This window comes from Leucopleurus acutus, assembly GCF_964270905.1.
Source record: "Leucopleurus acutus genome assembly, chromosome: 10".
NCBI classification, from domain to species: domain Eukaryota; kingdom Metazoa; phylum Chordata; class Mammalia; order Artiodactyla; family Delphinidae; genus Leucopleurus; species Leucopleurus acutus.
Window position 1 is genome coordinate 84074402 of NC_139153.1, and position 11829 is coordinate 84086230.

Sequence of the window (11829 nt, forward strand, 5' to 3'; positions counted from 1 at the left end):
ACCAAAAACCTTTGCTTTATCCCAGATTCCTCTCTTCATCTCACACCTCACAACCCCTTTAAGAGCAAATCGGTTAAATATATATATACATCTGACCACTTCTCACCACTTGCATTGTAAACATCCTCGTCTGGGCCACCATTGAATCCCAGTGGATTCCCGCAGAACCCTCCTCCCAGTCTCGCCGCTTTCACTCCTCTACCATCCCAGAATAGCCAGCACCCAGAACAATCCTAACAGTGAGTCAAGTCATGTCATTTATTTGTCCCAAAGCCTCTGCTTGTTCCACATCTCACTCCTGGGGACTTCCATCAGGTTTTCTCTTTGCCTGGAATCCTCTTCCCTCATACTCTGGCATGGCTGAGTCTGTCAGTGAATTCAAGTCTTTGCTCAGATGTCAACCTCTCATAAGAGCTCAGATGAAACTGTAGCGCCATCTTAACCCACCTACCCTGCTCTATATTTTTGCCAGGCCGTTTGCAATCTCTTTCACATGGGAGTTATTTCCTATTATGTTTATTGTTTATTTTTTAATCACACCCCCTACTAGAACATAAACTCCAGAAGAACAGGAATTTTATGTCACTGAGAACATCCCAAATATTAGAAGAGTGCCTAGTAACCAGTATCAGATGCCCAGTATTTTTTGAGTGAATGAATGATTGAATATGACAAATATTTCCTTCATATTCCATAGTCATTTCACACTCAAGTCTATAAACATTCCATGTATTCTGCCAAAATTACATTTTCCATCCTCCAAGTCAAATGGCTAAGGGTCGGTCTTCTCCAACTCCCCCTTACCCTTATTCTGCCCATCTCCTCCGCCCACACGGTGCAATCTGTCACCAAGTCCTGCTTCTTAATCCCTCCTCTCTCTACTGCCTCCCCACGCCCACTGTTAACTACCTGGTTAACAATCCCTGTTAACCAGGTAATTAATTACCTAGCTTGAATGTATTGTATCTTTCATCTTTGTTGGTGTCTCCGCAGCCTCCCACACATTTCCAAGCCTCCAGCCTGTCCCCGTTTGACTCCTCCCTCACATGACAGCTAGAGCAATCTAAACCCAAGCTTGTCTCTTTCCTACTTAAAATCTTTCCATGACTCTCCATTGTATTTGGAACCTTGTGCACACTGCACGATATGGTTTATAAACATACCCATGATCTGCCCCTTCTTCTCCCAAACCATATCTGACTCCTTGAAAGTTACCCAGATAGATGCGTTCTGTCTTCCAGACCCTCCTGTGCACGTGTTTTGTCTTTGGCCTGAAATACCCTTCTCCAGTTGGTAGAACTGGAGAACACACACCGTAAGACAGAATTCAAGTTTCAAGACTTAGATAAGATGACCTTCTGCCCTGCTTCCATTCCCTTAGTACCTGTCGCTTGTTATGGAATCACTGGCTTACTTACCAGTCTCCCCACTAAATTGTAATCTCCAAAGCAGAAGTTTTCCTTCACCTCTGAATGGCTGGTGCAAAGCACGATACAAGGTATACAGTCATCACTGTATAAATGTTAAATTATCATGTAAAGAGCTGTAGAAATTGTCTAATACTTTTCCTCTTGACCCCCCCCCCACTGTAAGATGGCAATCTTGGGTTGTGGAATGCCTTTCAAAGTAGAAACAGCATGGATATTTAGAGTCCTATATACCTGGGTTAGAGTTCTGACTTTGGTGATTTGCTGTAGTGAGGGAGAAGCGGACACACACTTTGGAGCCAATAGGGTTGAAATCCCAAATCTAACCTTTACTAACTGGTTGAGCTTGGGCAAGTTTCTTAATATCCTTCTGCCTCTGAATAGATATGAGTTTTATAGCAATTCCTGTATCATAAACTCATTTCAACAATTTATTTTTATTTTATCAACCAACTTAAGATTGCTTATTTTTCCAGTTAGGTCTCTTCCAAGGTATCCATAAAACAGGAGATAGATGCATTCACGGAATCATTCTTGCCTTTTCTTTTTTTCCATCAGGATGGAATATGTCCTAGCTACTCATAGACCTCCCATTGGTTACAGTACAGAGGTCAGCTTCGGTATCTGCTCTTCCTCCCTTTCTCCCTTTGTTCTCAGGCCCAAGAGTCTTCCTGCCCTACCCACCCTATCTGGGAGAGATGTGAGGTAGAGGGTGATTTTATAAGGTACAAATTAAAAGAAAAGTAGAAGCTTTGGTTCCCTACTTGAGCATTTCTCATTCGTAATTATGGAGGAATTATGACCTATGGTGTAAAGAAAAGAAGCAAGGTTGCTCCACTCTGTGTTTTTCCTCCCCTGGCCCTCCCATGGATGCTCTCATGGGTAGACCATTGATCCTCAAGGAAAAGTTGGCTTCACGGTCAAATTGCATTAAAAGCTTCTCCAAAATAAATAAATTAAACTAAAAAAAAATCTTCTCCAAGAACCAACTGAGGAGCAAAATAGCAAGAAATGAGGAATCGGCCTCCCTAGGGGACCAGATAAAGGAACCACTTCTTTGAGCCAAATAAAAGCAGGCTAAGATTTAGAGAGAATCTAATCCTCCTCCCAAAGATGCAAGAGAATATGGGTTGTACTTTTAGCCTCCCTGGCACGTCTGTTCCCAGAGAAAAAAGCAGGAGGCGGTGTCCTGACTGAGCTCACCGTTGACACAGAAAGGAGTGGGTAGGGAGGGGAAGGCAAGGCTCCGTTCAATTCCAAAGCTTTGGTTCCACTCAGTTTCATTCTGCTGTCACCACTAGATACTTTAGTCCTTCATTTCCTCTGGAATGTAGATTAGGACCTCAAGGTGAATGTGCAAAGCTCTCACCTTAGATCTGGGGTATTTTCGCTGTAGAGAATCAGAAGTGACTGAGGCACTTTACTATGCTGAGGTCCAAATCAGAGTACGAGTGGCAAGCAACACAAGTTATTTCCTGTGGGCATGATGCCTTCGGGAATGCCCTTGCTCCCTATTCTGTGGGGTTTTTGATTTTTCACCAATGGAAAACGAAGGGGCTGATGGTCTGAAAGATCTTCTCCCAACAGAGCCCTGGGGCGGTGGAGAGGGCATCCCAAAGCCAAGGCTACTGCCTGCCTTAACTGATCCAGTGAGAGGGGTGCTCTGAACAAAGGAGGCCATGGGTGTGTCCCCAAACACAGTTTCTCTTGCAGAAATGCTGGCCTTCCCCAGGGCCAAAGGTGTGCCCTGGCTGGTCCGGCCCTGGCTGCCTGGGCCCCAGCCTTTCCCCAAGGGTGTGATGGTGTTAGTGCTCCCACTCGGCACTGCTCCAGGGCTGAGTACTCCGGAGCTGGAGCTCGCGTCTGGGGCAGTGACGCTGAGCCCAGTCTCCTCACAGTCCACAGGGCTCACTAGTCCCCCAAAGTCAAATGGTCGTGGGGTTGTGCTGCCAAACACTGAGCCACAAGCCCCAGTCCGGTGGCTTGGGGTGACAACTCCCAAACCATTCGTATTAGACCAAAGGGAACCTACTGGAGTGCTGTCAAAGGCCGGCCGGAAGCTGGCAGGGATGTGATAGGTGGAGGTTGGTGGTGCCAAACCCCCAGAGGCTGACTGCGTGGTACCGCTGAAGGATGGCTGGGCTGGGGTTGAGGAGGCCACTGTTGAGTTTCCAAAAATGGGAGAGCTACAGAAGCTTGGGCCAAGGGCTGGTTGGGGGCTTCTTGCTTCTGCACATATGCAGCCCCAAATGCAGGTTGGGAGCAGGGTTAGTGGGGAAGGTGGCCTTGAGCTTGACTCCAAGGGAATTGTGAATGCTGACGTCGAACTGGAGATCCTGGATGACAATGCAGGCTGGCTGGTGGTTACTAGGGCTGAAGCTGCCGGAGGGCTACCCACAGCGCTAAAATCGGCAGTGCTCCTGGTAGGGGATATCTGGACAGCACTGGGAAGAACCTGGCTAAAGATGGTGACTGTGTGCACAGTAGGAATGGTTGGACGCTGGCACAGTGGGAAAGTGAATCCTGCAGCTGGGGAGAAGCTGGCTCTGAAGGCACAGGCAGCCCCGAGAGGGAAAGGGGGGCAAGTGGAAGGGCTGGAGCAAGTGCGGCCCATGGTACTGGTAACATTCGCTGCACCAAACTCCAAAGGCGGCTTAAAGGAGCCTTTGGATGTGCTGGCTGGGGCGGTGGACATGACTACAGAGGTAGCCTTGACCAGGCCATGGAAGAGACGGGTAGAAGCAGGAGTAGGTGGAGGAGAGGTCTGCTTGAAAGAGAAAGGAGCTCTCACGGGCGTAGTTTTAAGTGGTCTTATGCTGCCAAAGATAGGCTTGAAGGTGGGAGTTGAGATACCTGGAGGTGAAGATGCTGCAGCTGTGCTTGAAATTCTGGAATATGAGGAGCCTCCTGTCTCACTATTGGCTGGGAGCCCCAAGATGGGTTTTGACATGTGGTCAGCAGAAGTTGCAACAGGAGGTGCAGATGCAGGAGGATGGGGGACTGGGCTGCTAATCAATCCAAACAAAGTGCTTTGCATAGCGGGTGCTGCAGGGTTAATGGTAGGTGGGTCTCGGGGTATGGCAGCCTGAGAGGTTGAAGTGGCCACGTGGTCTCAGTGACTGGTGCTGTGGGAGAAACAAGGGTCAGAAGGATGAAAGTAGTGGTGGGTTTTGAGTCTGAAGAGGTGCCTGAAAGGGGCTCTGACTGGGAGCACCCATGTGAGGCCAGCAGGCTCGCTGTCTTCAGAGGCGAGTGGGCCACACTGATTGCCTCTCCGGTAGGTTGTGGGAAGGCCAGTGGACTTGGAGACTCCTGCATTTTATGTAAGCTTTCCAGCTGAGGATCAGTGCCCTGGGACAGGGGAGGCTGAATAGCAGACCAAGTGTCAGGGACAGAGTCTGTGGTGACCTCAGTCGTATCTTCTCTGGCTTTGTTGCTCCGTTGGAGTCCAGCTTTCTTCCCTAAGGCCAGGTCTTCTGGGACCGCATAACTGAGCTGAGGAGGCGGAGTCAGGGACAGCAGGCACCCGGGGCTTGACAGAAGCAGGGGAACCTGATTTTGCTGCCCAGAGCTGCCAGATGTTTCTGGGGACTCATCTGATACCACTGGGACTGGAGAGTGAGACGGATGACCAATGTTCTTTCCTTTCCATTGGCCACTCTGGTACCTGGAGTTATGTACTGGGAATACTCTTCCAAGTCTCAGAGAAATCTCTAGAAGAGTTGTAAGAGCTTGTAATAGCATTTCTTTGGGAGCTAAGGCGGTCACCTGTGTGTGTGCTGGCCAAGGAGTCCATGGAGGAGCAGCTGGGCCTGTTATTCAAGCTGTGATCTAAGCCCCAGCAGTCGAGGCTTCTCTTCAGAGGCCCAGGCCTGGGCACAAAAGAAGTGAGGACTCCATTTTTCCTCAGAGGCTTAAACGCAGATAGTCTGGTCTCTGGAATCCTTCTCTTACTGTCCAAGCTCTCATGGAACAAGTGGTTCTTCCCATCTCACTTTCACCTTCTTGCACTCTCTGAGGGCCCTCAGCACTGTCTCCTTCGCACATGGGTCTGGGGTTTCTCAGAAGGTGAGACCCCTGCAGAGTTCGTTACCTCTGCTGGGGCAGTGGAGGAGGGCGCTGTCCGCTCACGAGGAGCGAGCCTCGTGGTCACCGGGCTCCATGTTGCCCTGGGCTGCCGAAGAGACCAGATACTCCCCCTTGAAGTAACTTTCCCACCAGTCTGAGGGAAGAGGCCCCATGATGGAATTCCGGGACCTGTTCATGGGAAAGGGCCTCCAAGCCTCATTAACCACGCACGCGTTGGGACTGGTAGGATCCCAGTTCGGCAGGCTCCTCGCAGGTCTGTGCCGAGGGGCAGGGTGGGCACGATGGACGTGCTGAACCCGGGGGACCTGATGAAGGGGCTGAGCTGGCCGGCGGTTCAAGGGCCTCTCCGACAAGTCTGTGCGCCCCCCTGCTGGGGGTGACAGCCAGAGTCCCAGCTTGCCCACGTAAGTGCCCATGTGGAGCAGCTGACTTCGGGTTTGGGCTCCCGAGGTTTCTGACGCCTGGTGACTCAGCCGCAGTCGAAGTGTTCCGGTGTCGGCTGGGATCCCTGCGCGAGGAAAGTGAAGGGTCTCGGGGAGCTCCTCACCCTCCAGGCGCTGCATCCGAAAGTGCCGGTGGAAACAGAGGACACGCGGGACCTCAGCAGCCCCCGTAGCCCGCTCTGCTAGTTTGAGGCCTAAGCTGGCCGCTCTGGCCTCTCTTCTCTCCTCTCCGGGTTGCAGCGCGCGGCACGAGGAGAGGGATTGGAGAGGAAGCGCGCGGCCGGAGTCCCTGAGCTAGAGTCCCAGAGCTAGAGTCGAGCAGGCGCCGGGTCTCCAGACTCTGGCTCCCGGCCCCGGCACCGAGTCCGCCCGCCCGCCCCCGGAGTCGGAGTAGGGAGGGCAGTCCGAGCCCCTCAGGGTGAGTGGGTGGAGGTTGGGGGCGAGGGGCGGGGCGCTGGCGGGAGCGCAGGACCGGAGACCCGGGCGCGTGGACCTGGGCAGCCCAGACGGCGTTCGTGGCGCCAGCAGCGGGGAATAATGGAGGCCGCATTTGCTGCTTGGGGATTCCCGTCCTTCTTCCTTTCCTTTGCCTTTGCCTTTTCCTTCCTTCCTTTTCCATCCGCCTCCCCGAGGCTGAATGTGTGTCGCCCTCGATTGTTCGCACTTTGAGTATGCGGGTACGATGGCACTCTGGCGGGCTCGCGAGGCTCCGGAAGGGGCCAAAGGGATTTCTTGTCTACCGACCGAGGGCCTGAGCGCCTCCGCAGGAACCCGGCTTTGTCCCTCGCTCAGCCACGCCCCCCCGCCCCGGCCACCCTCTCCAATCGCGATCCTCACCTAGCTCGGTGTGGTCGGAGCTCCAGGAGGGGAGCAAAGAAGTGGGTGATTTAATTTGCGGCTGAATATGCAGGCTTAGCCTGAGTGAACTAGGGCACTAACATTCTGAGAAATTGAAAAACGAATAAAGTTTTAAGATTTCTAACACCATTCCTTCCAATAACAATAAAAATGGCACGGATTGAATACGATTCTTTCAAGAAACGTCATTTTAAGGTTGTTAAGTTAAGGAACTCGGAGAATAAGTTCCATTCAAAACCCACACTGTCCAAAAATGGGTCCAGACATCTCCCACTTCACTGATCTCTTTGTCCTTGAATTTGTATTTCCACAGAATTTTATGCCAATATAATGTGTGCTTACGCTTAAAGTCTTTATTCGATCGTCCTACTATACTAGTCTGCACCAAATATAGGTATAAACACTGAAATCTGAAATTTTGATATGTGACAGAACCACAAATCTGTTATAATTAATTCTTTTGGTTTCATTTATATTTGCATTTACTAATAGAATGCAATCAATGAAAACATCGTAAGTAGATAACAAAGTTGAAAGGGTCTTTACTGGAAGTTGTAACAGAAGTAAATATGGAATTTATCACCTCTTTCTCCAAGAGGTCGCATACAATATATTGATATAAGACCGCCTCCGCTGAAGGAATATTTCCATTGCTCCTCTACTGGACACCAGGGATGGAAGGAATTTTACAATTCGGGGCAGTGTGTCACTTCAGATAGCTAGAAGGGTTTTGGAATTGCCTAGTGAAAGAATGGTGGGATTTCAAAGTAAGGTGGGAAGCAAGAAGCCAAACTAGAGGATTCTCAAACTCGTGAATGTTAACTGGTTGAACATGGAAGAGGTAGGAATTGATTCGGTGTTTGTGCGTACTTGTAGCCGAGTTGGAGTAAAGTTTTAATAGCAAGGGATGGAAAAGCTCTCTAGCAGAGGATGGTTTCGATCTATCGACCGCTGGAGTTATGGGCCCCGCACGCTACCGCTTCGCCACTCTGCTTAGCCCCTGACAGAAGCCACTGTTATTCCCTTCAATGATTATGTCACCGTTTCTGCGCTGAATATTTTTTTCGATTTCCTTTCTTTCTGATTTCCTTTCTTTCTGTCGCCCCTCTCTCTCGACGCACGTAGATCAGCTCTTCCGCAACCAGATGACCTCGGGTCATCACCTTCGGGTCTGCAATTTTCCAACCTGCCCAAGAGTGCCCATAGCTCGTCATTGAACCCCCTCCCCAGCACCCCTCCCCACTCCCTCGAGCCGCTAGCCTCTCGGAGCGGAGGAAGAGCCCGCGGAGCAAAACTCTGGGTGGACCCTTCTCGGGGAGAAGATCGGAAGTCGCGGAGCCAACTCTGCTGCCACCGGAAAGGAAACGTGTTAACCGTCTCCTCTGTTACCTGTCGAAAAATCTTATAGATGACACTTGGAATAAAAGAGAGGCATTTTGCTTGCTCGCAAGGGCGCAAGATTTTCAGTACGGTGCGCCTGAAATAGAGTTCACCCAGTTTGTTTCTCAAATTATTACACGGGGGTCACAATTTCGACTGTATCTCGTTTGGGGACGTTTGGACTAAACAAACAAATACATTAAAAAAAAATAAGATAGGACCTTCCTTTTCCCGAGGCTTATATTAGAGAGCAGAACCTTTGGGAAGTTCCTGAACACAGCTCTCATTTGCGGCTGCCTCTGCGATGACGCTAGAAGGGGCCCGTCTGGAAGGTTGTAAATCTTTTCTCTTTAGTACTGGAAGCTTTTGGATAGTGAGCGCAGAGTGTTCCTTCAGTCACATGGCTAGGCCGAGGCTTGTATGCTAGTGTGTCTTTGTTTCTTTTGTTCGTTTGTTTTTTCTCCTTGTACTCCATGTCCCCGTCCACAATAAAACTTAAGGAGCGATGGTGGAGTGGCGAGCTTAGCAGCTCGCACCAGCAGAGGACCCTCCTCGGGTCAGCAGCCACGCGCACTGAGCCCAGCTATGCAGCTCCTCGGGTCTGTAACTAGGCTCACCTGAGCCAAGCTATGCAGCTACCCCAGCCCAGGAAAGCGAAACTCCATTATTCCTTTGGGGCTCATACACCGACCCCCCACCCCCAGATAGTTGGCATCTCAAGGAGATGCTGCCATCTTCAAATTATACCCTCTCAAGAAAGTCTTTTTTCAAAACTTTTCTGACTGCAACTCAGTGTCGAAATACATTTTAAGTCACAACTCAGTACAATATGCAAACAAATGTATGTATATGTATATATACATTTATACATATGAGAGAGAGATTTATATATATATATATATATATATATGAGAGAGATAACTATCTGAATCTATCTCTATCATCTATACCAATATCGATATAGCTATAGATAGATGATAGATATTTGGAAAGACAGAGAGACCAAACTCTACCAAACAGTATTTTACTGCATGGGTTTATTCTGATACTTCCTATTTCTATTCCTATATCTTCTATTTCATTTATTAAAATACCATTCATGACCTTTTTTTATATTAATTTTACACCCATTCACTTCTGAGTGATTTGAAAAACACTGTCACTTATATAATGGTATTCAAAATGTCTCTTCCTTTTAGAGTCAGATAAGGAAGATGTGAAAGACAGTGACCGTTCCACAGTGGTCAAAGAATTAAGGAAATGGTTCTAAGGCCACCAGCTTTTTTTTGGTATCAAACAGGACACACTGTTAACTCTCCCAGAGACTACACTCCACATGCCCCATCTGTGATTTTTCCTGCAGTTAGTGAAGGGAAATCACACTTATTCTAAACAGTCCTCTCTGATTCCATTTTTTTTCCACCTCTATTCCACAGTTGTGATGTGGATTCTTTTCCTCCTCATCTGCTGAAGGATTCTTGCCTGTGTGCCTAAGTAGGTATTTGTCTTCACCTCTTAGAGAATATTTTGCTTTTATTCCTCTATTTTATCGTGTCCAACATATTGTTCTGATGCTGTTCCCTCTTGTAGAGAATTCTTACCTCAGATATCTATAAGATTTACTCCCTGGCCTCCTTCAAGCTTTTGTTCAAATGTTGGGATCAATGGATCCAGAGGTTTTGGACAAATGCAGTCTGCTCTCCATTTCCTGTGACTACTTCAAACGATTTGTCTATTAAGTTCTCCTAACATTTCTTCTAGGATGAATAATCCTCACCTGCCTTTGCTGTGTTGTCACAGTACACTGGTTGCAATGTTACCGCATTCATTCAACATTCACTCTGGCTAGCTGTGGTTTATGGCTCTCTAGCAGCAGTTAGATGTTTGTATACTGGAAATTTCAACCTTAAAGTATCTGGGATCATTTGAGATACTTGGAGACATGACTCACTAAAGTTCAGCCCCACACCAAGAAGAAAAAAAAAAAAGAGGATAAAAAACCTTCCTTCAATCTTTTAATAATATTTTAAAATAAGAAATTTCTGTTATTGATGCCTGAGGGTGATGACATCTACTGGATGAGTTGATCTGTGCAGCTAATTGTTCAGTGGCTGTTCTGAAGTAGATTTTATCTGGAAGGTATTAATATATGATAAAAGATCCTCAACATTGTGACAATTCCCACAAGTCAGTCCACATGCATTTCTCCACACCTCTGGTCTCTAATCTTCAAATCTTACTCTTTTCAGATTCCTGACCTTCCAGCCAACCATTCCCTTTTGCCTAGGATTCCATATACAGCTTTATCTTAGGCCACTTCTCTCTCCATGTAAAGAGGAACATAAAATGAACCATCTAAAGCTCTAGCCACTGGGAGGATTTCTTTTCACCATTATCTTGCAGGGTTACATCTGAGTGGGAGATTGTGTCACAGCAGTTCATTTAAAGCTCACAGCAACATACAGAACTCACCTATCTATGAACCAGGTGATTTGATTACCAATGGCTCTTCTACCTAAACCCCACATAATGGTTTTTTACTTCTCTGATATGTCAGACTGGACATTTTCACTGACATTTCATTAGTCAAACCAAGTCACATGGGCAAGTCCATGAGGAAGAGGAAGTGTGTATATTATATAACAAATATATTATTTCAATGAAATAATCATAAATAATTATAAATTCACATGAAGTAATTATACTTATAGTTATAAATTCACATGAAGTTGGAAAGATAATGTATCAAGGTTGCATGTATCAATAGTTCTTTTTTTTTTTTACTGTTGAGTATGGATGTATACTTCCATAGTATAGATGGACCACAGCTTGTTTAACCTATTCACCTATTAAGGAACATTTTGGTTGTTTTCAGGTTTGAGCTATTACAAATAAAGCTCCTATAAGTAATAATGCACAGGGTTTTGTGTGGATATAAGTTTTCATTGTTCTGGGATAAATGCCTAGGAGTGGAATTGCTGAGTTGTATGGTAAGTGTGTGTTTAGTCCTTTAAGAAACTGACAAACTATTTTTCAGAGTGGCTACACCATTCTACATTCCTATGAGCAATGTATAACAGATCCAATTTCTCTGTATTCTTACCAGCCTTTGGCAGTTGTTACCATTTGTTATTCTATCTCTTGCAATAGGTGTGTAGTGATATCACACCGTGGTCTTAATATATATTTCCTAAATGACTAGTGATATTGAACATCTTTTCATGTGCTTATTTCCCATTTGTATATCCTCTTTGGTGAAAAGTCTTTTCATGTTTTTTGACCATTTTCTATTTGGATTGAGTGTTGTTTTAATGTGGAGTTTTGAGAGGTCTTTGTATATTCTAGATATGTCTTTGCCAGATATGTGATTTACAAATATTTTCTCCCAGTCTGTACCTTGCTTCATTTATTTTCTTAACAGAGTCCTTTGCAGAGCAAACGTTTTTAATTTTGATGAAACCCAGTCAGTCAAATTTGTCTTTTATGGATTGTGTGTTTGGTGTTATATCTAGGAACTCTCCTCCAAGCCCCAAGTCCCCCAAATTTTCTCATATTTTTTCTAAAAGTTTTCAAGTTTTATTTTACATCTATGAACCAGTTTCAGTTACTTTTTAAATAAAGTGTGAGGTTTA

General features: G+C 46.7%; 1 protein-coding gene across 1 annotated transcript; it reads right to left on the reverse strand.

The window, feature by feature from the left end:
• Positions 1-2895: 2895 nt before the first annotated feature.
• LOC309967471 (POM121-like protein 2) lies at positions 2896-5932 on the reverse strand (the record flags this gene model as incomplete). The annotated part of the gene is given in 9 exon segments (XM_082848137.1): positions 2896-3650; positions 3653-3690; positions 3692-4521; positions 4524-5060; positions 5062-5100; positions 5104-5403; positions 5405-5484; positions 5487-5625; positions 5627-5932. Coding segments are annotated over 9 exon segments (3024 nt in total).
• Positions 5933-11829: the final 5897 nt, after the last annotated feature.